At 43.1% G+C, this 23,606-nt stretch overlaps 1 protein-coding gene across 1 annotated transcript; it reads left to right on the top strand.

The window, feature by feature from the left end:
• Nucleotides 1-609: 609 nt before the first annotated feature.
• LOC310640412 (dnaJ homolog subfamily B member 2-like) lies at nucleotides 610-23,016 on the top strand. The gene is made up of 11 exons (XM_083362626.1): nucleotides 610-778; nucleotides 2,301-2,344; nucleotides 9,500-9,591; nucleotides 11,607-11,716; nucleotides 13,017-13,070; nucleotides 14,000-14,116; nucleotides 14,715-14,798; nucleotides 15,555-15,660; nucleotides 18,046-18,116; nucleotides 19,017-19,259; nucleotides 22,882-23,016. Exons 3-11 carry the CDS (start codon nucleotides 9,527-9,529, stop codon nucleotides 22,890-22,892), a joined length of 861 nt encoding a protein of 286 aa, XP_083218752.1. The 5' UTR covers nucleotides 610-778; nucleotides 2,301-2,344; nucleotides 9,500-9,526; the 3' UTR covers nucleotides 22,893-23,016.
• Nucleotides 23,017-23,606: the final 590 nt, after the last annotated feature.

The following is a 23,606-nucleotide window of genomic DNA, read 5'->3' as shown; positions in this document are numbered from 1 at the left end:
GAATATCAGGGTGATATATTTAATTGGGTTTTAGTTTAACTTCAGGGATTGTAATTTAATTAATAGTTTTAATTGATTTTAATTTTGTATACTATGTATTTTAATTTTCCCTGTAAACCACCCTGAGTCCTACGGGAATAGGGCGGTATATAAATTTAAATAATAAATAATAAATAAATAAATATAAACATGCTCTAAAATAAATCCTTCTCCCTACTCCTACTGCGCATTATAAAGTCCAGTCGATAGACTTTGGTCCCGGGCAGTAAATTCAGAAGAGAAACTAAAATCGAGATCCGTGGGGAATACCTAATTAAATCTTGACAAGCGCGCAGGAATTTCAATCTTTTTTTGTTTTTTTGTTCCCCACCCCCAAAAAAACAAAAACCCAGCGCGGCTTCTGACTGCAAATGCTTAGACACGGTGATGCAGCAAGGATGCCCGCCTGCGCCGGCCAGATGCGGCTCCGCGCGTCCAGTCGGGAGAGTTCTAGCGGGCTCTTAAAAGCAGCTGTTGTCTGGGTCGGGTGGCCTTACCTCACCAGTTCAAAGGGCGACGGTCTAACGTCACAATGGGGCTGCGCGTTCTATTGGTGGCGGGCCCCGCCAATCATTGGGCGGGACCAGGCAGGAGCCGGCCTCTTTCTCACTTGACAGCAGCAAGAGCTAGGCAGGAACGTAGAGGGGAAAAAAATAAAATAAAATAAATCGCGTTGGGCCGCGCGTAGAGCTGCTCGTGGCCATGGTGGAATCCGGACGGAGCCCCCTCCGGTGTTAAGGTGAGTCCCGGCCTTGGTGCCTCCTGAAAGAGAGTTAGCAACCCGCTGCATCCTTCTACCCCGCACGGGTTGGCCGTGCAGTAGTAGTAGCGTTAGTAGTAGTAGCGTGCAGTAGTAGTAGCGCCCTCGGGACCTTAGCAGTAAGGAGACCCCTGCACGTGCAGATCTGCTCCCCCTCCCCAAGATAGGAAAAAAAAACAAAAAAACAAATGCAGCAGCAGTCATCGGTCAAGAGAGAAACAGGGGCTCCTGTTTGCAAATCTATGGGCGAGGGGACTTAAAAAAAATATAATAGTAATTCACAGATTCTGGGGTGACTTGAAATGATGAGCCCCCCCTTCCCCTCCCCCCCCTTTTCGGAGCAAGTAGTGCCAGGGATGGCTCGGTTCGGTTCCATTCGATGTGCGCGCCAGTGGATGGTTACTATTCCCGTGCAGTAAAAGGGAGAATGAGGAGCGTCCTCCCCCTGTTACGTACCCGTACTAAAGGGGAATACTCTGAGCTGGTGGAAAGGGGCTGCGGGCCCAAGACAGCCGGCGTCTGGGTTTGCGTCGATCTCCAAATGTATAGGTAAGAAGCCCCAGCAGCCCAAAGTAAATGCTGGGGGAGGTGTGTGTGGTTTATTTTGCCACCCGGGAAATCGAGTGCACGGTGCCCGGTCTCATTAGTAGGGAGAAAGGCGGCATCCATTAGAATCCTCGAGAAGCTGAAACGCGATCCGCCTCTAAGGCCGGATGCTGTCTCTCGGTCCTCTGAAGCAAACAAAAACAAAACGAAAGCAGAGCAAGATCCGCAACTCTCCTTTTTTAGCAAAATAAGCATTTTTCATTAGGGAAACCGATTCAAGTTCCCTGCGGGAGAGCGCAGGGAGTCCGGGTTTTTTTCCCCCCGTCTGAATGCAGCAGGTTGCTACTCCGTATTGTAAACTGGCGTGAGCACGATGGAGCTGCCGCGGAGTATTTAGGTTAAAAAATAAATAAATACACATCCCTCAAATGAAGAGTTAATAAGAAAAATTAAGCGGGACGAATTGAAAAGGCAAGGCGTGCTTTCATGATTTGGAACATAGGTTTGGTGAGATTGGTAGAAGGATTTAATTTCCAGAAAAGTAATCTGATAAAATTTGTTTAGATCATGATGACTGGTGACAAGTGACATTTTGAAATTGACATATCAAGGGGTGGTGTTATTATCATGCCTTTCTAGGAAGGCAAGGTTCTTGGTTAGAGAATCTGACAGTTCAGCATTTCCACATATTGAAGCCTGGAAAATCATTCCTAGAACAAAATAGATGTCCAGGCTGTCATTATAGAGCTAAAATATCCATGGACGGAGACAAAACAGATCCTAGTATCATTTCTTTGCACACTGCAGAGAACTAGCCATGAGCTCTGAAGCTCCAATTTAATTAGTGTATGTGGTACATTGGTGTATGTGGGGAGGAGGCATCATGAAGAATTTATAGTGCAAAGGGATGCTGAATGAGCAATAAAGGATGAGATTGTTTCTGCTTCTTTTCTAGAGGAAAAGCTGTTTCTGTTAGCTCATCACATCAGAGACAAAAAGGTAAGGAAAGAAGCAAAATTTGGGGAAAGGTTGTTTGATTATTGATTATCCGTATTGCCATCACGTAATAAAAGACTTCTACATCTTTATATTTTATTTATTTTTTTATTTTAATTCCATTTATATCCCGCCCTTCTCCGAAGACTCAGGGCGGCTTACAAACTTAGCAGTAGGGAAAGAAAAGAGTCACATTCCTTTTTTCCCTAGACCAGGGGTGTTAAACTGCCGGCCCGCGGGCCAGTTTCATCATACCGAAGCCGCGCCCACCCCATGCAAAAAGGCAATGTGACATGTCACATGACGTAGTAAGTTTGACAGTGTGCCCTAGTTAAAAGTCCTGGAGTGCAATCTGCTTTAAATTATTCTTTGAGGCAGAGTGAAGTAAGAGAATGTAAAATCTAGGGATTGTCTGAAATGTAGGGTGGGAGCATTTTTGCTTGTTGCCCCATCTATTCAATCTTTACTTATTTTGTAGAAGAGACATTGATGGAAGAGTGGGAAATCATAAAGGAAATATCAGCAAAGAGGAAACAATGTATTTTGTGTCAGATGTATTAACAGAGATGCAAATGAGCTAACTGGTCATTTTGTTTAGTCCAGGAGATCATCTTAGTATCTGTACTGCAAGGAGTATGAAATGAATATTCTGAATTCAGGAGCAATCAGTTGGGTCCATATGACACTTCATTGTAGGATGTAACTCCTTTGCAGACTTCTGATTGCAAGTTTGAATGATGAGGCTAGGAAGAGTCTAAACCGAGCTGAACTTTCGAACAAGGGTGCAACTTTGCTGGATCAATAGAGGTAGTTCTTATTTAGCAATTGCATTTGGGACCTGCAACTTGGTTGGTAAGCAAAGCAGTTGTTAAGGGAACAACAACTGTGCTTATGACTTTCAACTTTCCTTGGCTTTACAGAGCTGCAGAAGGCCATAAATATAAGGCTTGGTCATAAAATTACTTTTTCATCACTGCAAATGGTTGCTAAATGAGGCAGTTGCTAAACAAGGACTACCTGTATTCTCCTTTCTTGTCTAGTGTGGTCAGAGTAGCTGTTCTTGTTCTTCCTGCAACCTTCTGTCTCTTAAAGATCTAGACATACTTCTGAAGACTTTATGGACACATCCATGTAGTAATTTCTTCCAAGAGTCTGGACTTCCCAATTTAGTCTGCAGACCTGGGATTTCCTGAAAGCCTTCTATCCAACTATTAAATAGGCCCAGCCCTGCTTAGCTCTCAAGGTCAGCCAGGTACTGCCATCTGTTGAGACATAATTGTTAAACTACTTAATGATACTTAATGAAGAAGATCTGAGCCAACAGCAACCTACTAGAGACTGCGTCATCTTGGGTGCTCTTCTTTTCTGCCTTTGAGTTGGAATGGGTCACAGCGAGATCTGGGATTCCCCATCTCTGACACCCAGGACAGAATACGGGTGGTTTTTTTGGGAAGGAACTCCCCATTAGTTGAGGCAATTCTGTGGAGTAGATGTTAGATGGCAGTGGCTGAAGTAAACAAAAGCAGCTCCCCAGATGGTGCTTGGTAACGCCATGTTGTTGGGTATCAAGGAGTAAATGATTGTGTGTCTGAATTGGGCACAAGGGGCCGAATTGCAGGTGGAAAGACCAGGTGTTAAACACAGGCACTTTAAGTGCCTCCAGAGGGATCAGAGAGGATTGTTATAGGAACCGAGACCAAAATATAGTTTTAGATCCTGATGCAGGCCAAGCAAAACCATTCAAAAGATCTCTGTGATATATATCATTTTGCCAATGCAGGTAGTCCTCGACTTACAACAGTTCGTTTAGTGACCATCCAAAGTTACAGCTGCATGAAAAAAGTGACTTATGACCGTTTTTCACACTTATGACTGTTGTTGTATCCCTGTGGTCACATGATCAAAATTCAAATGCTTGGCAACTGGTTCATATTTATGATGCTTGCAGAGTCCCAGGGTCATGTGGTCACCTTTTGCGACCTGACAAAGCCAAGCCAATGGGGGAGCCAGTTTCAGTTTACAACTTTGTCACTAACTTAACTAACACTGCGGCGATTCACTTAACAACTGTGGCAAGAAAGGTTGCAAATTTTTTGTGGGACAAAATTCACTTAAATGTCTCACTTAGCAACAGAAATTTTGGGCTCAGTTGTGGTCGTAAGTTGAGGACTACCTGGGTTTGCACAGCTTTGTCAGACCCGTTTGTTCTGCAAATTAGGGCTGATCTGCACTTCCTTCTTGCCACAGCACAAGGCCAGGCCACCTATTATTTAAGGAGGGCAAGACAGGTGATGTGGTCTCAGCCTACCCCCTAGGGGAAACCTTTTCTCCATGTCACAAGTGAGGTGTTTCCTCCTCCTCCTGATGTGAGCTCAGCAACGTAGTCTGCCTGCTGGGCTTCCTTCTGTCCTACACAAATCCCTCCATACCTATTGGCATACCCCCAGTCCACCCTCCCTCTCCCCACTGCCTGCATTTGACTGCATCCATTGCCTGCTGGGCTGGCTGCTTTAAAAGGCTGGTTAGCTGCTCAACAGTGTCTTTCCCTTCTTTGACCTGGTGGAAATGGACAAGAGTCTTACCAAATTTCCCTTTCTAGGGAGGGGACAGGAAGGCCTGGAGGAACGTTGTCCATAGGGTTGCGATGAGTCGGACACGACTTCGCAGCTAACAACAACAACAGGGAGGGGAAGAACTGAACAATTGTGGTATTTGTTTCTTCTAATGGTACAGCATATGCACAGGTTTCAAGCACCTGAAGGCTGCAGTGTGGAAAAAACCCATCTTAAAAAAAAGAGGAAGCCTTATATTAACCAGGGGCAGAGTTGTGTATTTTTCCTTTAGAAAAGCAACAACTTTTAGACCTCTGTCCGCGTAGCAGAGTGAGCGCCTGTTCCTCGTCCCAGCTTCTGCCAACCTAGCAGTTCGAAAGCACGTAAAAATGCAAGTAGAAAAATAGGGACCACTCCGGTGGGAAGGTAACAGTGTTCAGTGCGCCTTTGGCATCTAGTCATGCCGGCCACATGACCACGGAGACGTCCTCGGACAAGCGCTGGCTCTTCGGCTTTGAAACGGAGATGAGCACCGGCCCCTAGAGTCGGAAACGACTAGCACGCATGTGCGGGGGAACCTTTACCTTTACCTTTAATTGGAGATACCATGTTATCCTCTCCCTAAGCCATTAATCCTTTGTAAAGTAGATTGTGGCCCTATAAGGAATTATGGTTCTTTCATTTTGCTGGCCAGATCCAGATGGCATGAGAAGGGATATAAGAAAGGAGTTTGGCTCAGGTTTGGCTTCATTTATGCATTTATGATGTTGTATGAGAAATAGTTATTTACGAGTGTTATGTAATGTATTCGGTAAAATTCAGCTCTATAGATATTTATGGCTGATATAGGCAATTGAGTACAGGTAGTCCTTACCACTACAACTGAGTCCAAAATTTCTGTTGCTAAGTGAATCAGTTAAGTGAATTTTGCCCCATTTTCAGTTGTTAAATGAATCACTGCAGGTGATAAATGCAAAGCACCAGGGACAGGACAAGAAACAGTGGATGGAAATTAGCCAAGGAGAGAAGCAACCTGGAATTAAGGAGAAACTTCCTAACAGCAAGGACGATTAACCAGTGGAACAACTTGCCTTCAGACATTGTAGGTGCTTCATCACCAGTTTTTAAGAAGAGACTGGGCAGTCACTTGTCTGAAATAGTATAGTATCTCAAGCTTGAGCAGGGGGCTGGACTAGAAGACCTCCAAGGTCCCTTCCAGCACTATTCTGATTCAGGCGTTATTAATATGGTGGTTAAGTGAATCTGGCTTCTCTGTTGACTTTGCTTGACAGAAGATTGCAAAAGGTGATCACATGATCCTGGGACACTGCAACAGTCTTAAATATGAGTCAATTGCCAAGTGTCTGAATTTTGATCACAAGACCGTGAGGATGCTGCAGCGGCTATACATGTGAAAAATGATCATGTCACTTTTTCCAATGATGTTGTAACTTTGAACAGTCAGTAAATGAATTGTTGTAAGTCGAGGACATATTGACTGTATTGTGTATGGGCCGCATCTCAACCACTGTATCTTCTGAAGGGCTTTACGGGTCATCTGGTGACTCTGGTCCATCACCCTATAGGGCGCGGCTGACATTTCAAAACTTTCGTAGCAGTTCTGAGGGTGGGGATTGGAATGCACTTGCTTTGCCCTTTAAAGCCACCCCTGAGCCACAAGCTGCTTTTTTAGCTTCTGGGTGAGATTTAATTTGAGAATGGAAACAGGCGGCATCCCAGAGGCAAACTGTTCTCATTCCCAAGTTTGGGATTCCTGTCCTCTTGTATCTCATCACCTTATTTCATATGTGACAAGTCATTCACTATTGAGGTGTTCTGTTTGGTTCTACTCAAGTGTGAAAGGAAGTGAAAGAGAAACATTGATACAGAAATAAACATCTCAGATACATGAGTTTCATTTTTACTTTGCAATAAGTCAAACTATTTTCTTTTCAAATAAAGCTTCCTGTGAAAATAGCTAAATATTGCTGGCTGATTTGATGGTTTTGGAACTGATCTGCTGGCCTGTGTCGTCTTCTCCCTATCTGGTCATCAACATTAGGCTTGTTAAACAACAGCTTTTGTCACCCATGAGATTTATGAGAATTGTGACACTGACATCTGGCAGCTGTGGGCTGATTGGGGAATGCTAGCCAAAAGGAAAGAGTGCCATTACTGGGCAACAGTTCTTGCTTAAAGAGCATACTCTACTTGGTAATGCTAAATTGCTAACTTAAAATGGATCCATTATAATCCTGTCTAATAAAGATTATAATATTTGCGTAATTTCATTTAGGTAGATTAAGTATTAGAGATGTAATAGTTCTTAATATTTAAGAACGAGTTTGGTAGAGGCAAAGGTGATGCCTATCATGTCCTGTTAGAATAGAGTTGCGAGTGATAGACAAGTGTTAAGACTTTGGTCTTTGAATTATTTGAAATTCTTATCTAAAAAATTTCATTTGTAAAGTTTTTTTTAGGAGGATCTCAGGTTTTTAGTTTAGAACAAGATGTTTAGTTTACAACAATCCAGGAAACAGATTGAATTATTTTTTACCCACATAATGGATAAGCTATGAAATTAATTATAATTTTAAAAATTCCTTTTATATTAAAAATTTGAATAACCTTGAAAACTAGGTTTATCTCAGTTATTTACAATACACCAATTTTATCAAAATTATTAACACAATAATTAAAATGTACTACAAGAGTGAAATAATCTGAGAGAAATGTGTGGTTCAGAAATATTAAATTTAAATAAAAATAAAAGCAGTCTGTAATTAAAATGCTTCTAAGAACTACAAATTAATATATCAATTGGTTAAGATTACTGAAAAAATACAGTAATCTTCACAGACTGTCTCGTTTAGTGACCATTCAAAACTATAATCCTATAAAAATAGCTTTGCGATCACTCTTCACATTTATAACCATCGCAGAGTCCTGCGGTCACTTGCATGCTTCCCAATTGACTTGCGGCAGGCAGAGTTAAGGCAGAACATGGAAGTAAAACCGTAAGTTGTGGGTCACACAAATTACTTCACATAATGACTGAATGGGAAGTGATGTTGTAAGCCTGTCAGGGTCAAGTGATTTTCTGGTTAGTGACCGTGGTGTGTAGCAACGGAGTTGCCAATCCTAATTTTAGCTGCTAAGCAAGGAGTACCTGTAGAAAGATCTGAATTCAGAAGAGCAACATACTTCACTAATAGCAGTGTCTCTTGAGAAGGGCAGAATTGGCAAGATGGCGGATAGAACATTGCAAATACCAGCCCCGCCCTGTTTGAAGGCAGATACAATACACATGCAGAGGGGAAAGGAGAAGCTTGCATTCTAATACCCTATTCTTATTTTCCCTAACGTTGATACAAACCATGCATCCCAGGAGTGCCACTGCTCAGAGGGAAGGCATGCCAATATGGAGGGGGAAATCCCATGGAAAAGGCCTGCTTCCAAGTAGCCACTCTCTACAATGCATAATAGGAGAGTACTTGGTGCAGGGCTTTCAAAGATGATTTCAGGGAAGGACCCCTGAGAAAAGAAGCTCCACTAGTTCCTCTTTGTCTTGGGCCATGAAGGGCTATAAATTGAACTCAGACTGGATAGAAATTAGCCAGTCGGTGGTGGTGGTGGGGGGAAACAGGCTGAAAAGAGACCCGATATTTCAGCAAAACATACTTTATTGGAACGAAAGATAAAGGTTTTATAAAGCCTTCGCAATTCCTAGACTTGAACTTTACTGAAAATCAATAAGGAGATCTCAAACATGCAATGCATTGCAAGGAAATCTAAGACTGTTTCTGAGCTAGAGAGCTACTGCAAGGAAGAGTGGGGAAAAATTCAAAGGGACTCTTAGCTGGATATAGGACACATGTGACAGTTTTTATTTTTTGCCAAAGGAGGATTTTCAAATAATCCCACCAGCCATTTCCACTGTTTTCTTATTTGAATCTGTAAGCAACTGCATGTTTCCAGAAAGATGTTTCACACAGAGGTTTGTATCACTTTCCGTTCCTTCAGGGATTCATTGAAGCATCAGGTTTCTTCAGACTGCCTAAGCCAGGGGTAGGCAACCTTGGCTCTTTTATGACTCGTGGACTTCAATTCCCAGAATTCCTGAGCCTTTGCATGCTACTGTTTGGGGGGGGGGTGTACATACACTTAAGATGAGAGGTCTCTCTTGTGCTCTTATTCCCATTTTAAGTATATTTACACACCCTACATAATTGATATGTGTTCTGCCAACTTATTTTTAACTTGTGAAAAAGCTCTGAGATAAATTGGTTAGAGAAGCATACTGCAGGGCCAGAACGGGTATGATTCCATATGCTGCTTTTAGGTTATTCACAGAATTCCCTCTTGCATGGCTTTCTGGTTCAGATGTCAGTCAGTCTGAAGTGCAAAATGAGCTGTGAGCTACATTGGGTGATACTGTCTTAGAGAGATTATTTTGGGAATTTCATTGACGGTGTGTTTCTGAAAAAACTCTGATGTGATAACTCATTCTCCTTGGCTTGTTGCAAATTATCAAAGTTATTCTCTGGGCTTCCCTACTGCAAACTGTTAAGAAATGCCTTATATTCTCCTCTGTCTCCTAATCTAGTTTCCTCACATAACATACGTGGACACAATGGTGGATTACTATGAAGCGCTGGGGGTGCCCCGCAATGCCTCTCCAGATGACATAAAAAAGGCGTGAGTTGCATTCTTTTTATTTCTACCAGAGGCTATCCACATGAGTGGCAAGATAACATTTTTCACAACCTTGTGCCTGGTGACTGTGTTCTACCGTAGCCTTGATAATAGCTTGCAAAGGCACAAGATAGCCAAGCAATAGATTATGTCTTGTGTTAGCAGTGAGATTCACATTGAAACCATAGCCACATGATTCACTTAGATGGCATCTGTTGATCTCCCAAACCATAGTGCTACTGTTGTCATATTAAAATAAATCCCCAAATCTGTGCGCTTGCCAAATTTTGTAAAATCTCTGTTTCCAACGTGAGATTTCATCAAACTTTAGCTTTTAAATCTATGTATGTACATTTATTCCCAATGCATACACACACGTGTGACCTGACCTCTGTTCTAGATTAGGCAGTAGGAAGCTAACCAGAATGAAAAGGATTGGGAGGAAGTCCCAGAGCCAGGAAAGAGAGGTTCTGCCAACGAACAGGGGAACTGTGCTGTATTAGTTGCATTGCTAGTGTGTAAGAAAAGCTTCTCTAATTGAAAGAACAGAAGTATCTGTTTCTCCTAGTACAAGTGGAAGGGATCTTAAAGCAGATCAGACAGGCTGGAGGTATCCCACCAGCTCTTAAAGTAAGTTACCAGATGAACAAATAACTTGGCTACTTGCCTGTCCTCTGTGCATGCCAGTTCATCTGAACCTTTGAGAAGTTGTGAGCAGCTCCTTCTGTCTCCTAGCTGCACAAGTGATGTAAGTGAAGAGATGATCTCCAGGCTGACAGCAGGATTATTTACAAATTATTTACAGTGCCTTTGAGTACACACACACACACACACACACACTTTCCTACGGAAGTGATTATGTACTGTACGGAGCTAAGTTGCCTACTGCAGAGAATTGTGTGGTAGGTCTGGAGACCATTTCTATGCTTATAGGCTGGATCAGCTAGGAAAGGGAGAGGTTGTTTACTTTTGTCTGGATGTTGAATTGAACATATGAGGGAGTATCTGAATAGAACATATGAGAAGCCTTGACAGAAAACTTAGCCTGAGGGTTCTATGATCTCTGTCCTTGATCGTGTGATCAAGAGTATCTGCTGGAAACTGGAGTCTTAATAGTATTAGACTACACATTCGGGGAGAGAGACGTTCCCTGGGGATGGGCTGTAGCACGAGTCCATGTCTGAAAGCTTGGAAGACTAAACCTCTAACCCTGGTGATTGACCCAAATTGGATCCTGTAACAGTATGCTGGGACACATATATTTCCTTTCATAGTATTTAGAGGTTCATAGCTTCCTATCTCTGCCACAGAAAAGCTTTTATGGATCATTTCTGGAAATGTTATATTCAGTGCTTTTTTTGTAAAAGAAAAAGGTGCCAGAACTCACACATGTCATGCAACCCGCCTTGCCTACCCTACAAGGTTCCATCCAAAAAAGGTGCCGGAACTCCCCCGTTCTGAGTGTTCTATGACAAAAAAAAGCCCTGGTTATATTTAAGCAACTGGAGGGGATGTAGGTGGGAGTCCAGGACTGGCAAGAAAGTGTTCACTTTTTGTTATCTTATGATGCCTGGGCTCTTTGGATAACTCCCTCAGAAGAAATGCTTCTAAATGGAAATTTTCTGGTTCTACCAGTCAAAAGGCCTGGTGGAGCTATCCATTCCCTGAGTATTTTTGTCAAGAAAAAAAGAAGAAAGCAGCCATGATAAAGCTTGGGAGAGTTACAGATAGAAGACCTTTTTAAAACTGACCCATTATCAGCCTCAAAAAAATAAAAAATAAAAAAAAATCCCAGGTTTGAAGCCGGGCAGTTGCACAATATACCATAAGCTTCATACAAAGAAGGAACCCATTCATGCCACCTGAGGGGAATCTGTTCTCTTGAAGGCCCATGGCTGTCAGCAGGAAGAAATCACAGAGAGATACAGCTATGATAGGATGGTTTTTAAGGCATTTTGGAATCTCATGGAATGGGATCCCTCGCAGGTATATACTACCCTCTGTGTTGTTATCCGCAGGTACAGGAAGAAAGCCCTGCAATGGCACCCAGATAAAAACCCAGATAACAAGGAATATGCTGAGCAGAAGTTTAAGGAGATAGCAGAGGCCTATGAGGTTCTGTCTGACAGTAAGCAAAATGCTTTTGGCTTTCTTCCCTCATTCCTCAGCCATTTCGACTGCTTTGGTCTCTATGCAGGATACTGGCCAAATAGGTGGGACTATTTACTTATTTATTAGATTTTCATACTGCCTTCTTACTTTTCAAAGCAGCCAACATACCTAATACTCCTTCCTCCTATTTTCCCTACAATAACCCTGTGAGGTGAGGTGAGCTGATAGTTATCTAATTGGGACTAGAACCCATAGTGCCCTGATTTCTAGGCTGCTGCCTTAACTACCAGACCAAACTGGCCCTGATTTCTACAGTATAAGGAAATCTCCTCTTAATATTAATTTTATCAATGAAAAGCAGGTTAGAAGTGAATAGAGCATGTTCCCACATCTAGTTTGGGGACTTAATTATTAAATGAAAGAAGTGTATTTAGGTTCTGAAGGAGAGAAAAAAATCTCCCATGACCTAATTTACGAGTCAAGACGACAAACCTACTTAAGCCAAATTTATCTGAACAGTACTGGCGATGAACTATAGTATTCTGTTCACCAAAGGAGGATACGTACAACTTTAAATAATTGTATAATAAATGTCAAATGCCAATCAAAAAATGGGTTATATTTTCTGCTTATAGATGGATAAGCAGAATAGTAAAGTGGAAGTCGGCACTAGTTAGTTTTTGCAGTTATTTTCTAGTTCCTGTTTAAAAACACAAGTGCTAATTAAAAATAACTTACGAGCCAGCATCTGCAAAGCTTAAGCAGGCCATTATTTTTGTTTAGGGAGCTTGGCAATTTGGAGATCTTGGTCCAGGTATTTGTTTTACTCCTTCAGTTTTAAGTGTGCTTATATTCTAGAAGACTTTTGACTTTGGGGCAAGTTGTCCAAACAAATGTGGACTTTTTAAATGGAGTTCTTTTAAGTTTAAAACTCCATTTGACAAATTTCTCTCAGTTTCATTTCTCAGCTGCACTGCGATTCTAACTTGGGCTGGCTTTTTCCAGGATGAAATGATGTAAACATTAAGGCAGCATCAATTCTCTGAGCACTTTGTGAAAAATAGTCATAAGTCACTTTTTCCCTTGTAACTTTGTACGGTGACTAAGCGAAGTGTTTTAAGTTGAGGACTACCTTTTATTTCTTGAATGGATATCCTGGCTTTGGCAGGAGCTCAGACCAATTTAATCTCAACAATAGTTCTTGTGTCGAAATTGATGTGTTCGGCCAATGGTCAGGTTAAGAGAAGAGATGCTTGTTCCAGACCCACACGTTTCTAAAGGGGGTAATTATGAACTTGAGTGGTTTATTCTTTCAGAGAGCAAGCGCGAAGTCTACGACAGATATGGCAAAGAAGGGCTCATGGGTGCAGGTGAGTACTGGGGTTTCGTTGAACTAAAGTGAATGTAAACTCTGTGCTTCAAGCTGGGTGATTAAAAGAAACATAATAATGTATTGCCAAGAAGGGTAGGGATTGATGGGATGAAAGTTCAACAAAAGTCACAAACCTCTAAGTAGTGGGCAAAATGTTTCAAGTCCAGAACATTTGGAACTCAAAACATTGTGTTTTAAGTTTAAAATGGCTGTTTGGAGTTTACTAAAAGTGTCCAAACGTTGTTATGACCATACTGGGATGGCTGTTTCTTCCAAACATGCACAGATAACACATGAATGACAAACAGTTTTTCATGGGCACATATATGGAGACAACTGGGGAGAATCTTGAAATCAGTTGCACCGGTGGGTGCGGATGCTCTAACACTTTAAAGAAGTTTGCTTTATGGATACAGATACACCTTGCAAGAACACCCCTTTCAAATGCCTTGCACAGTTGTTCTACACAGATCGAGCAAGATGGAGGACGACTTGTGTGCAAGTTTGAGCCTTGGGAAGAGAACATGAGAGAGATCTTTAGCTGCTGGGACAAAACGAAGGCACCTTTTGTGCAAATCTAGCTTTGTAAAGTTTGACTAACTAAAATCCCCCTGGTCCAAGGGATTTCTATGAATTATAAGCTCTTCATGTTTTTGTAAATGGGTTTATCCAACGTTAGGTTTTTGCCTTGTTCTTGGCTGACCAGGTACAAGTCGCTGTTTTTACAAGCTGTTTGCTTGGGCCCGCAAAAACGGCTAGTTGCAATCCACTGCTAGCCAACTTAGGAGCCAGGATGTAGCGTTCTTAATTTTCCAATATTTCAACATCTTTGCTTTCTTACACCTACAGCACATATTGCAGCTTTGTCACATTCTTTCTTTGCTAATTAAGCAGACATATTAATATTGTTTTTTCACTTTTTCCTAGCTGGTTCTGGTGGCTCCAGAGCTCATCCAGGACCAGAATTCACTTTCACTTTCCGTAGCGCCCATGACGTTTTCCGAGAGTTCTTTGGAGGGCGAGATCCATTTGCTGACTTTTTTGGTAAGTGGCTGTTTGTAATGTTCAAACTAGTCTTTTTTTTTCTTGGAGAAGAATGGGAGAGAAAAAAGGCTCAAATTTAATTTTCCCTTGATGCATAGCTGAGAGTACAAGTAACCAGATTCTGAAAGGAGATAAGGGACTGTATCAATAGCAATAAGTCTTATATACTGCTTCACAGTGCTTTACAGCCCTCTCAAAGTGGTTTACAGAGTCAGCGTATCGCCCCCAACAATCTGACTCCTCATTTTACCGACCTCGGAAGGATGGAAGTCTGAGTCAACCTTGAGCCGGTGAGGATTGAACTCCTGGCAGTGGGCTGAATTAGCCTGCAATACTGCCTTCTAACCACTGCGCCACCACAGCTCATCAAAACAAGAAAAAGAAATTGACTAGGATTAGACCAAAAGCACGGAGGATATTTTTCTTGTTTTCCTTTTTTTGGAAACTCTAATCCTATAGATTACTTTTTCCTATAATATGGAGGAGTTTTCTCATTCACCTTAACTCCTGTAAAGCAGGGGGTACGACTTGAGAAGGCTGCTCTGTGGTGGAATGTCCTGGGAGCTACAGATGCTTCCACCTCTTTGTTTCATTCCAGATGACCCATTTGCAGACTTACGTGGACCTGTGCCCCGGCACCCTGCAGCAGGGCCTTTCTTTTCCCCTTTTCCTGCGTCATCAGGTAAGAAAAGAACAGCTGGAATATAGACAGCGTATTTGGAACCAAGATTGTCGTTACTAAAGGCGGTTGTTAAATGAGTGGCATCCAATTTTGTGACCTTTTTTTTTGCCAGTTTGTTAAGTGAATCATTAAACGTATTCCCCCATTGACTTTGCTTGTTGGAATCCAGCTGGGAAGGTCACAAAGGGTGATCACGGCCCCGGGAACACCACAACTGTTGTAAACCCATGCCAGTTGCCAAGCCTCCGAATTTTAACCATGTGACCGTAAAGATGCTGCACTAATCAGAAGTGCGAGGAGCAGGCATAAGTCACTTTTTGAGTGCCATTGTAGATTCAAATGGTCACGACATGAATGGTTGTAAGTCAAGGACTATCTGTTAGCTTCTTCCCCCTTTTCGTCTCATTGGGTTCGGCCAATTGTCACTTAACTGGTTTTAAGCCCCTTTTTGTCTCTGTAACTTCTCCAGTATTTATTTATTTATTTTTTATTTTAATTCCATTTATATCCCGCCCTTCTCCGAAGACTCAGGGCGGCTTACAAGCTTAGCAGTAGCCTTCATTCTATGTATATGCCTGCTTATTAGGGCTTTCACACAAACACCCCAAGCGGCATTTCTCTTTGCCTACTCTGGAATCTCAAAAGAAAGCTTTTGTGTATTGTGTATCAGTTCCCTTGCTGGAGTACTTCCTTTTCCTTGGTGCCGGGGACCACTGTGCCATCCCTTGCAAGTTATTCTGGTGCTCTCCCTTGTAGAGTTCTTCGCATCTTCGCTTGGTCCAGGACTCAATGCAGGGATGGGCTTCCGCTCTGTCTCCACTTCAACGAGGTTCATCAATGGCAAGCGCATTACCACCAAGAGGTAAGTTTAACTTACCGTTTATTTATTTGTCACATTGGAACCACCCGTTCTGGACAGGGAATCTCTTTGTGTCTTAGTGTTTGATGGGCATTTTAATCTGATTTGTTCCTTGTTTACCTTTCTGTCAACTTCTGGTCTTGTAGGACAGATTTGTGATCCTCTTCGAGGATGTTCGGGCCCATTCTTTCATCATGTTTCTGGGGCCTACCCATTTTTTTTGCTTCATTTCTACTGTTTCGTTTCTGTTTCCTCTTAAAGCGCCTCATATAACTCATCTCTTATCCGTAGTGGAGGCTTACTGCTTGCCCAGTATAAAAAGCCTGCAGCGAGATACAGACTTGTTCACCCATTCTAGTGAAAAATAATGTAGCTTGTTTTGTTTGGAGCCCAAACAATTTAGGTTTAGCATGCTTTGTGCTCTCAGACCACCATACTTCACATTTTAAGTAATGATTAAATAAGCTATAATTTAGTGCAGTGTGGAATTGGATCATATTGTACATATTGACTTGGACCAATAGCCATCTAGCCCAACAACACTGTTGGATACTGGGATATAGCTGTATTTCAGAGTTGGGTGTGACAGTTGCCTTGATCAAGGGCTGTCCTGTAAATATCTTACTTTTTTAATGTCAATATTTTGGAAATTAAACATTATGGAGTGCAGGGAATAGAGAGACAAGAAAAGTGATGGGGGGTAAGCTGAACTGTGCATAGCTCCTTTCTTAGATGCATCAGTTTATATATGTATGTATGTATGTATAAGGGACGCGGTGGCTCAGTGGGTTAGGGCGCTGAGCTTGTCGATCAGAAGGTCGGCAGTTTGGCGGGTCGAATCCCGAGTGCTGCGTAACAGAGTGAGCACCTGTTACTTGTCCCAGCTTCTGCCAACCTAGCAGTTCGAAAGCACGTAAAAATGCAAGTAGAAAAATAGGGACCACTACGGTGGGAAGGTAACAGCGTTCCGTGCGCCTTTGGCGTCTAGTCATGCCGGCCATGTGACCACGGAGACGTCCTCGGACAAGTGCTGGCTCTTCGGCTTTGAAACGGAGATGAGCACCGGCCCCTAGAGTCGGAAACGACTAGCACGCATGTGCGGGGGAACCTTTACCTTTACCTTATGTATGTATATAACTGTATTGTGAGGTTGCTCCATGATGGAGCCATGCTCAAAACATGGCTGCATGGACTCAGGACGGAAGTGCACTTGAGACCCATGTCTTGTTTTAAATTTGAATACTGCATGTCTCTTACACAAGTGTGATGCTCTGTAACTTTTTTCACATGGTGGCTGGGAATTCCATTCTGTACAGGGCTGCAATTGCTCTTGAAAAAAATTTACATTTACAGTTCAGGTGTGCTTCTGAATGCTGACACGACAGCTTTTGCCCAGTCCAGCTTTTCTTGGGGCATCATTGTGCCCTTAGTTTTTTTTTCCTTTTTTAATAACCACTGTTGGGCTCATTAGATCAGAAAGCAGGAGGTAAGCTTACAAATGATTACAAGGCATTCTAAGCTTCTGAGTAAGTTTTTCAGTTAAGGCAATTGACTCTATTAGCCCAGCATTACAAAGCAAAAAACCATTTTCAATGTTTTGGCCTCGGTCACATTTTTAATCAGCAATTAGGAGTTTTTGAATCTTGTAGGATTTCAGTGGTATGCTGTGCCACTGGTGTTAACAGGTTTAGAGTTGCTTCTTTAATCTGAGCAGAGAGAAAGGAGTAATCTCCCTGGATGATTGGTAAATCAAGATCTGTTTCTCGGATTTGCTGTTACATTTTTATTTTTATATTGGAAGGCTTGCATGTTTCTTTCTATGTAAGCTGCTGAGAGTCCATTAGATTGCAGTGACACAGATGTGTTTTATTTAAATTTATTACTAGTTTATTCATTAGAAGTGAAGTAACTTCATGAAGATAGCACATCAACCAGCTTTGAGCCATGTTGAGTTGATTTTATTTATTACATGGACTCAACATGGTTCAAAGTAAGCAGATATTTATTTATTTTATTTATTTTTATTTTAATCCCATTTATATCTCGCCCTTCTCCGAAGACTCAGGGCGGCTTACAATTTAAGCACAAACCAATGTGCTTAGCAATAGCCTTCATTCTATGTATATGCCTGCTTATTAGGGCTTTTGCCCCAAGCGGCATTATTACAAAGTCAGCTTATTGCCCCCAACAATCTGGGTCCTCATTTTACCTACCTCGGAAGGATGGAAGGCTGAGTCAACCTTGAGCCTGGTGGGACTCGAACCTGCACTAATTGCAGGCAGCTGGTGTTACTTAAGGAGGCATTAGCCCACTGCTCCACCAAGGCTCTAGAGCTCTACGCTGTCTCATGAAATAACTTCACTGTTTCCTCTCTCTCCTATTTATTAGGATGATTGAAAATGGACAAGAGAGGGTAGAAGTGGAAGAAGATGGAGAACTGAAATCCATCCAGATTAATGGTGAGTAGCTTTAGAGGAAGAGAACTGTGAATATCTTAAGAACTTCTATATTAGAAGGTCAGAATATTTTTTTGGCCTCCGGAGTGAAAGGGGGTTGATGGTTTTATGACTGCCCATTTCACAGCAGCGTTTCTGGGCTGTGTACAAAGTTAAAACAAAACAATTCCAATAATAAATGTAAACAGCTTGCAGTAAAACAAATAGCTGGCTCAGCAAACTTAACTTCTTGGCCCAAATGCTTGGAGGAACAGCCATCGTCACCAAAGTGAGCAGGACTGGAATTGGTTTTTTTGGAATAATTGCCTCGGGCAAAAAGCATGCATTAAACTTAATGTTAATGTGCCTGTTTTGCCCCTTATGGTAGCCACACCTCTAAAATATGTCCTTTTTATTTATTTATAATCCTGCCTTTTTAATTTTTACATATAACTCATCATATCCAACTTTCCTTCTTCTATTTTCCTGACAACCCTGTGAGATGAGTTGGGCTGGGAGAGAGAGAGAGTGACTGGCCCAAAGTCAACTCATCTGGTTTCATGGTGAAGGCAGGACTTGGAATCAGGGTCTCTTACTGTGCGCTAGAGGAAGTCTGGGGAACATAGCACAGGCGTTGCCGCTGCTTCTAATTCTGCAGATCACATAATCCCAGCCTGCCTACCTGCAGAAATCTGGGGTCTTTATGACAAATGGGATGTCAGCATACATCACCTCACATAGCTATATTTGCTGGGAAATTTCAGGCATCGTAATCCAGCAAAGATTTCCTGGGCTGTTGACTTTTCTGATTAATGCTGTGTCAGGATGGATATAGGCACATCTGCAGTCATATATGGTGGAGTGGGGGAAAGGGATACTGGAGGATGACTTCTGCAGCTGTCGGCTGAAACATGTCCCTTGCAGGGATCCCAGACGACTTGGCATTAGGCTTGGAACTGAGCCGGCGTGAGCAGCAAGCGCTACAGAACCGCGGGCCGTCAGCATCTTCTCCAGTGACATCACCTCAGCGCCCACCGCCCAAGCGCCCATCCCCGAGCTCCTCCCCAGTGATCTTGTACACAGACAGCGATGAAGAGGATGAGGATCTTCAGCTTGCTATGGCCTACAGCCTGTCTGAGATGGAGGCCAAGAACCAGCACAGAGCAGGTGCGAGAAGCCCCACGAAAAAGCAATCCAAAGGAAAGTCACAGTTGCCACAAGGGAGTCTTGTCACGGACAGCCAAGCGGGTGGCCCATCCAAAAGCCCCGCAGGGCCTGTGGGAGGGGATGGAAAGGGGAGGGGCAAAACCAGAGACCCTTCACCTAAGAAGAAGAAAGACACCCAGTGCCGCCTCCTGTGAGCTCACCAAGACTGTATTTCATTGGCTGGTACGTTCTGGACCTTAGCCAATGGAGGGTGGGATCTTGAGGACGGCTCTGATTGGTTGCTAACAGGATAGCCTGCAGGCCCATCCAGTCACTAAGCTGGTACCACTGAGTAAAGGGCAGGAGCAGATTCTGTAACTTGGTATGTGTAATTTGGCACAAAAGCGGGGGGGGGGGAAGGAGGGGGCTTGTCTAGGCATCTCCTGGGCTATAGAGCCCTGGTTCGTTGTACAAATTCAGGCTGCACCCTCTATTTTGTTTTTTTATTGCATGGCTTAACTGCATGGTCTGACTGCGTGGCCTTGCTGTTCCGCTGTACCAGAGATATTTGTCTTGGGGAATTATTATTGGCTGCTGCTCCTTGGTTACTGTTATAGTTGAGCCCTGGGTAACATGAGAAGAAAATGAGATATTTAAAGCCCAGGGTTTTTTATATTTGGTGGGAGTGACTGAGTTTGGGCCTGTCCTAAATTTATTTATTTTTATTTTTTATTTTAATTCCATTTATATCCCGCCCTTCTCCGAAGACTCAGGGCGGCTTTACAAACTTAGCAGTAGCCTTCATTCTATGTATATGCCTGCTTATTAGGGCTTTCATACACCCCAAGCGGCATTATTACAAAGTCAGCTTATTGCCCCCAACAATCTGGGTCCTCATTTTACCTACCTCGGAAGGATGGAAGGCTGAGTCAACCTTGAGGATGATTCTAGAGCACACTTAGGGGGTTGGGGCCTTTTTCTGCCACCTTCTCCTCATCCTTACTACCAACACTGTGCCTTCCTTAGCTAATAACTGCCTGGTTGTGTTTGCACAAAATACTTAACCAGATCAGTTAAGGACCTAGTGGTTGCAGTAGCATACGACAGACTTGATTAATTCTAATTGTGGTTTCTTTAGTGTGTTATGTGTGAACCCAGCACATTTCACTAGCTCATTGGGTGAATCCTGAAATGAATTAAATTTGTCGTCAAGCGTATTGTGCAGACAGAGTTGTAATGTACAGTATAAAGGAGATTAAAAACTCAATTCAATTTTGCTTCAAAGACCATCCCAGGATGTTATAAAATCAGAGCATCCCTTCTCTATCGGCAGTTTTCACAGTCTTCCAATAGCCCAATTTGTGAATGTTTTGTCTTGGACAAGTAGAAAGTGGGGACAGGGAGGCAAGGCAAGAAATTTGCTATGCAGATCTATTCAGGTTGTCGTTACCTCCCACTGTAGGTCTTAGTCCCGTTATTTTATCTGTACAGGGGGCAAGGAATCCTAGATAGCTTCACTGCTTGCATGACCCTTGTCCCCAGATTGTGATCTTCAAATCGAATCACTAGTTGAAGAGACTGTACATCTTTTTATTTATTGGCATGGCATTTTCTCCTGCAGACACCACCCGCTCACTGCTCACTTTATCGCTTGTGGGTAACTTGCACCTGCTATTTCCTTCCCGCCACCCCCCACCTCCCGTCATCTTCTGCATCAGGGTCGGAGGGTGGGGGTGAGGGTACGGGATCTGGTGGGTTTGCAGTCCTTTGCCTTTCTCTTTCCTTTTGTCTACCCTTGGTGGCAGGCCCTGGAAAAGGCTTCGGTGGATGCTTGATGTAGGAATGTAACTTGTTGGTGCCCTCTTTCTTTCTCTACTGCCGCCGCTGCTTGTCTACTCGCCTGCCCATCCTTCCCTTCTGTGCTTCCCATGCCACAGACCCTGAAGGACAGGCATATTCTGTCTGACACCCCTCCATGCTGGCTCCCTGCAGGTAATCCTCCAACATTTATTTTACCTGATCAGTTGAAACAGCATTCACCAGAAGGGCTGTGTATATTTGTAATACCCTTGGCACATACCATAGTCCAAAATGATTCAAACTTTTAAAGAAAACTCCAGGTTGCAGGAACGCTATGAGCTTTCCTTCCATTCTTTTTTTTTTAATTCCCCCCCCCCGTTTATGATTTTAAAGTTTATTTTGAAAAATGCCTTGTAGAGGCAAGAACAAAGAACATTTACAGAGTTATCTGGATTATTCTGGTTGCAGATGCATGTATTTGCTCAGGGAAAATATAAGAATATACCCCACCCTGGTTTTAACTTGCTTGTCTCTGTGCAAACTACCCTGTGCTTGTGTTCCCATTTTCTTTGCTTTCACCCTGACAAGGAGGCAAGAGGTTGGGGGAGGATGACAGAGAAAGAAAAAAATGTTTATGAGGGATCTATTGGCTTGGTTATCCTTTGCTGTGTTAGGCCAATTCACCAAATTCAGATGATACTGTATGAAGGCAAGATTAGAAGTACAAGCGTAACAAAGTGGAGGCAAAATAAATATTTCATTAAATGTTTTTGATAACATTCACAGATGCACAAAAAGTAAATCAGGATCTAGCAAGTGATGTGAAAACTTTTGCTCTAAATTGGGAAAGATTTTTGACACCTCCTCCAAAATACCAATAAGGACTTGTTACTCAATTATGTAGCCAAAATGGGAAGGAAACAGTTATGTAGCCAAAATGGGAAGGAAAGCTTGAGATGAATAGTGAGTAGGTTTTGTGTCTGTGTACGCATATAGACAAACAGTGAGCTCTGTGCAAAGGTAGTAGATAAATATGGGTGAGGTGGAGAGAATCTGTTTCACTGGTATGTTCATTACAGGGCTCCTCTTCACAAGTGTAACTCCAGCTAAAGTTTTCATCTCTTATTTTGCTGGGTAAACTGCATCTCTAATTTCCTTCATTTGGAGAAAGCCATTGGCAAGATTTGGAGGCCTTGCTGCCTTCTTTCCACCCACTCCTACTCCCTTTGCAATAGAGTCTTGGTAGAGCAAATATTGTGATCAATAATAGACAAGGATTAGTAAAAAGAGGTGGAAATCTTCTTTACTACCAGTAGTTCATTAATAGTAACTCTTCTGGGGTACACATTCCTTTTTTATTATTTTAATTCCATTTATATCCCGCCCTTCTCCGAGGACTCGGGGCGGCTTACAAACTTAGCAGTAGCCTTCATTCTATGTATATGCCTGCTTATTAGGGCTTTCACACACACCCCAAGCGGCATTATTACAAAGTCAGCTTAATTGCCCCCAACAATCTGGGTCCTCATTTTACCTCCCTCGGAAGGATGGAAGGCTGAGTCAACCTTGAGCCTGGTGGGATGCTAATTCCCCTAATTCCGGGTCAACACCAGTGCACCCCTCCCTTGCCGTACCAAGGTTGGAACAGAGTGGTTCTTGCATGACCTCATGGGGTTGCAGCAACTGTCTTGATGCTAAAGTATCCACCCACCCCGCTTTCTTTGGAGAATACGTCACGGTTCAGACACTGCTGGCTGCTACCCACTTTTCACTGTTGTCTAATTCACTCGTCTGTATTTTTCTCTCCCTGCCCCTCCTTCTGTCTCCTTGCTTGTTTCCTCAGGTGTCTTCTGAGTCTGGAAGAGCCATGGGGATTGCCTCTCCAGCATTCGTTCTCGTCGAAGGCTGCTCAAGCCTGGACTTCACTTTCTCTTCTCTCTCCCTGAACCTGCAGGGGGGGATTGGGGGCGGGGGGGGCGGGGGGCGGACTGGCAAGTGTGTGATTTTTCTCCCTTTGTTCTTTCTGCTGCGTAGCATGTAGCACTCACTGGCTCAGGCAGGCTACAGCCTGTTTGCTGTAGAAGGAGCTGTCTTGCTGCTCCAGAATTAACATAGAGCCCAGGCCTTTGATACTCGTGAGCCCTCTTCACTGCTGCTCGTTGCCCTCTTAAGAGAGCCTGGCTGAAGAGTGGGGGGTGGTCTTGAATGGTCTGTCCAGAGAGGAAGTGGTGGGTTAAGAAAGCCAGAAGCTCCTCAGAGGCCTGGGCTGCAGCATCTTCTTTAGCTGCCCAGGAGCACATTGCCTTGGCACCTTCCCCAACCCGCAGTCATATACAGAATGATATGTGGGCTCCCAGAATTCCTAGCTAGCATGACGGCCCTGCTGCGAGAGAATTGGGGGAGTTGCAGTCCCAGCAAGGCTGCTCTAAAGGCAGGGGTTGGACATCACGTTTCTCCCTTAGAGCAGCAAGGACTCTTCCAGACCAGTAACTGCAAAAAAGAGTAAGTTGGACTCTCTTGGTAGCAAGAAGAGGTCTAGGCCTGTGGCTTACCCTGCCACACCCCCCC

Source organism: Vipera ursinii, assembly GCF_947247035.1.
Source record: "Vipera ursinii genome assembly, chromosome: 1".
In the NCBI taxonomy this organism is placed as follows: domain Eukaryota; kingdom Metazoa; phylum Chordata; class Lepidosauria; order Squamata; family Viperidae; genus Vipera; species Vipera ursinii.
The sequence above is the reverse complement of the archived record's forward strand: the minus strand, read 5'-3'. Positions and strand labels throughout refer to the sequence as shown.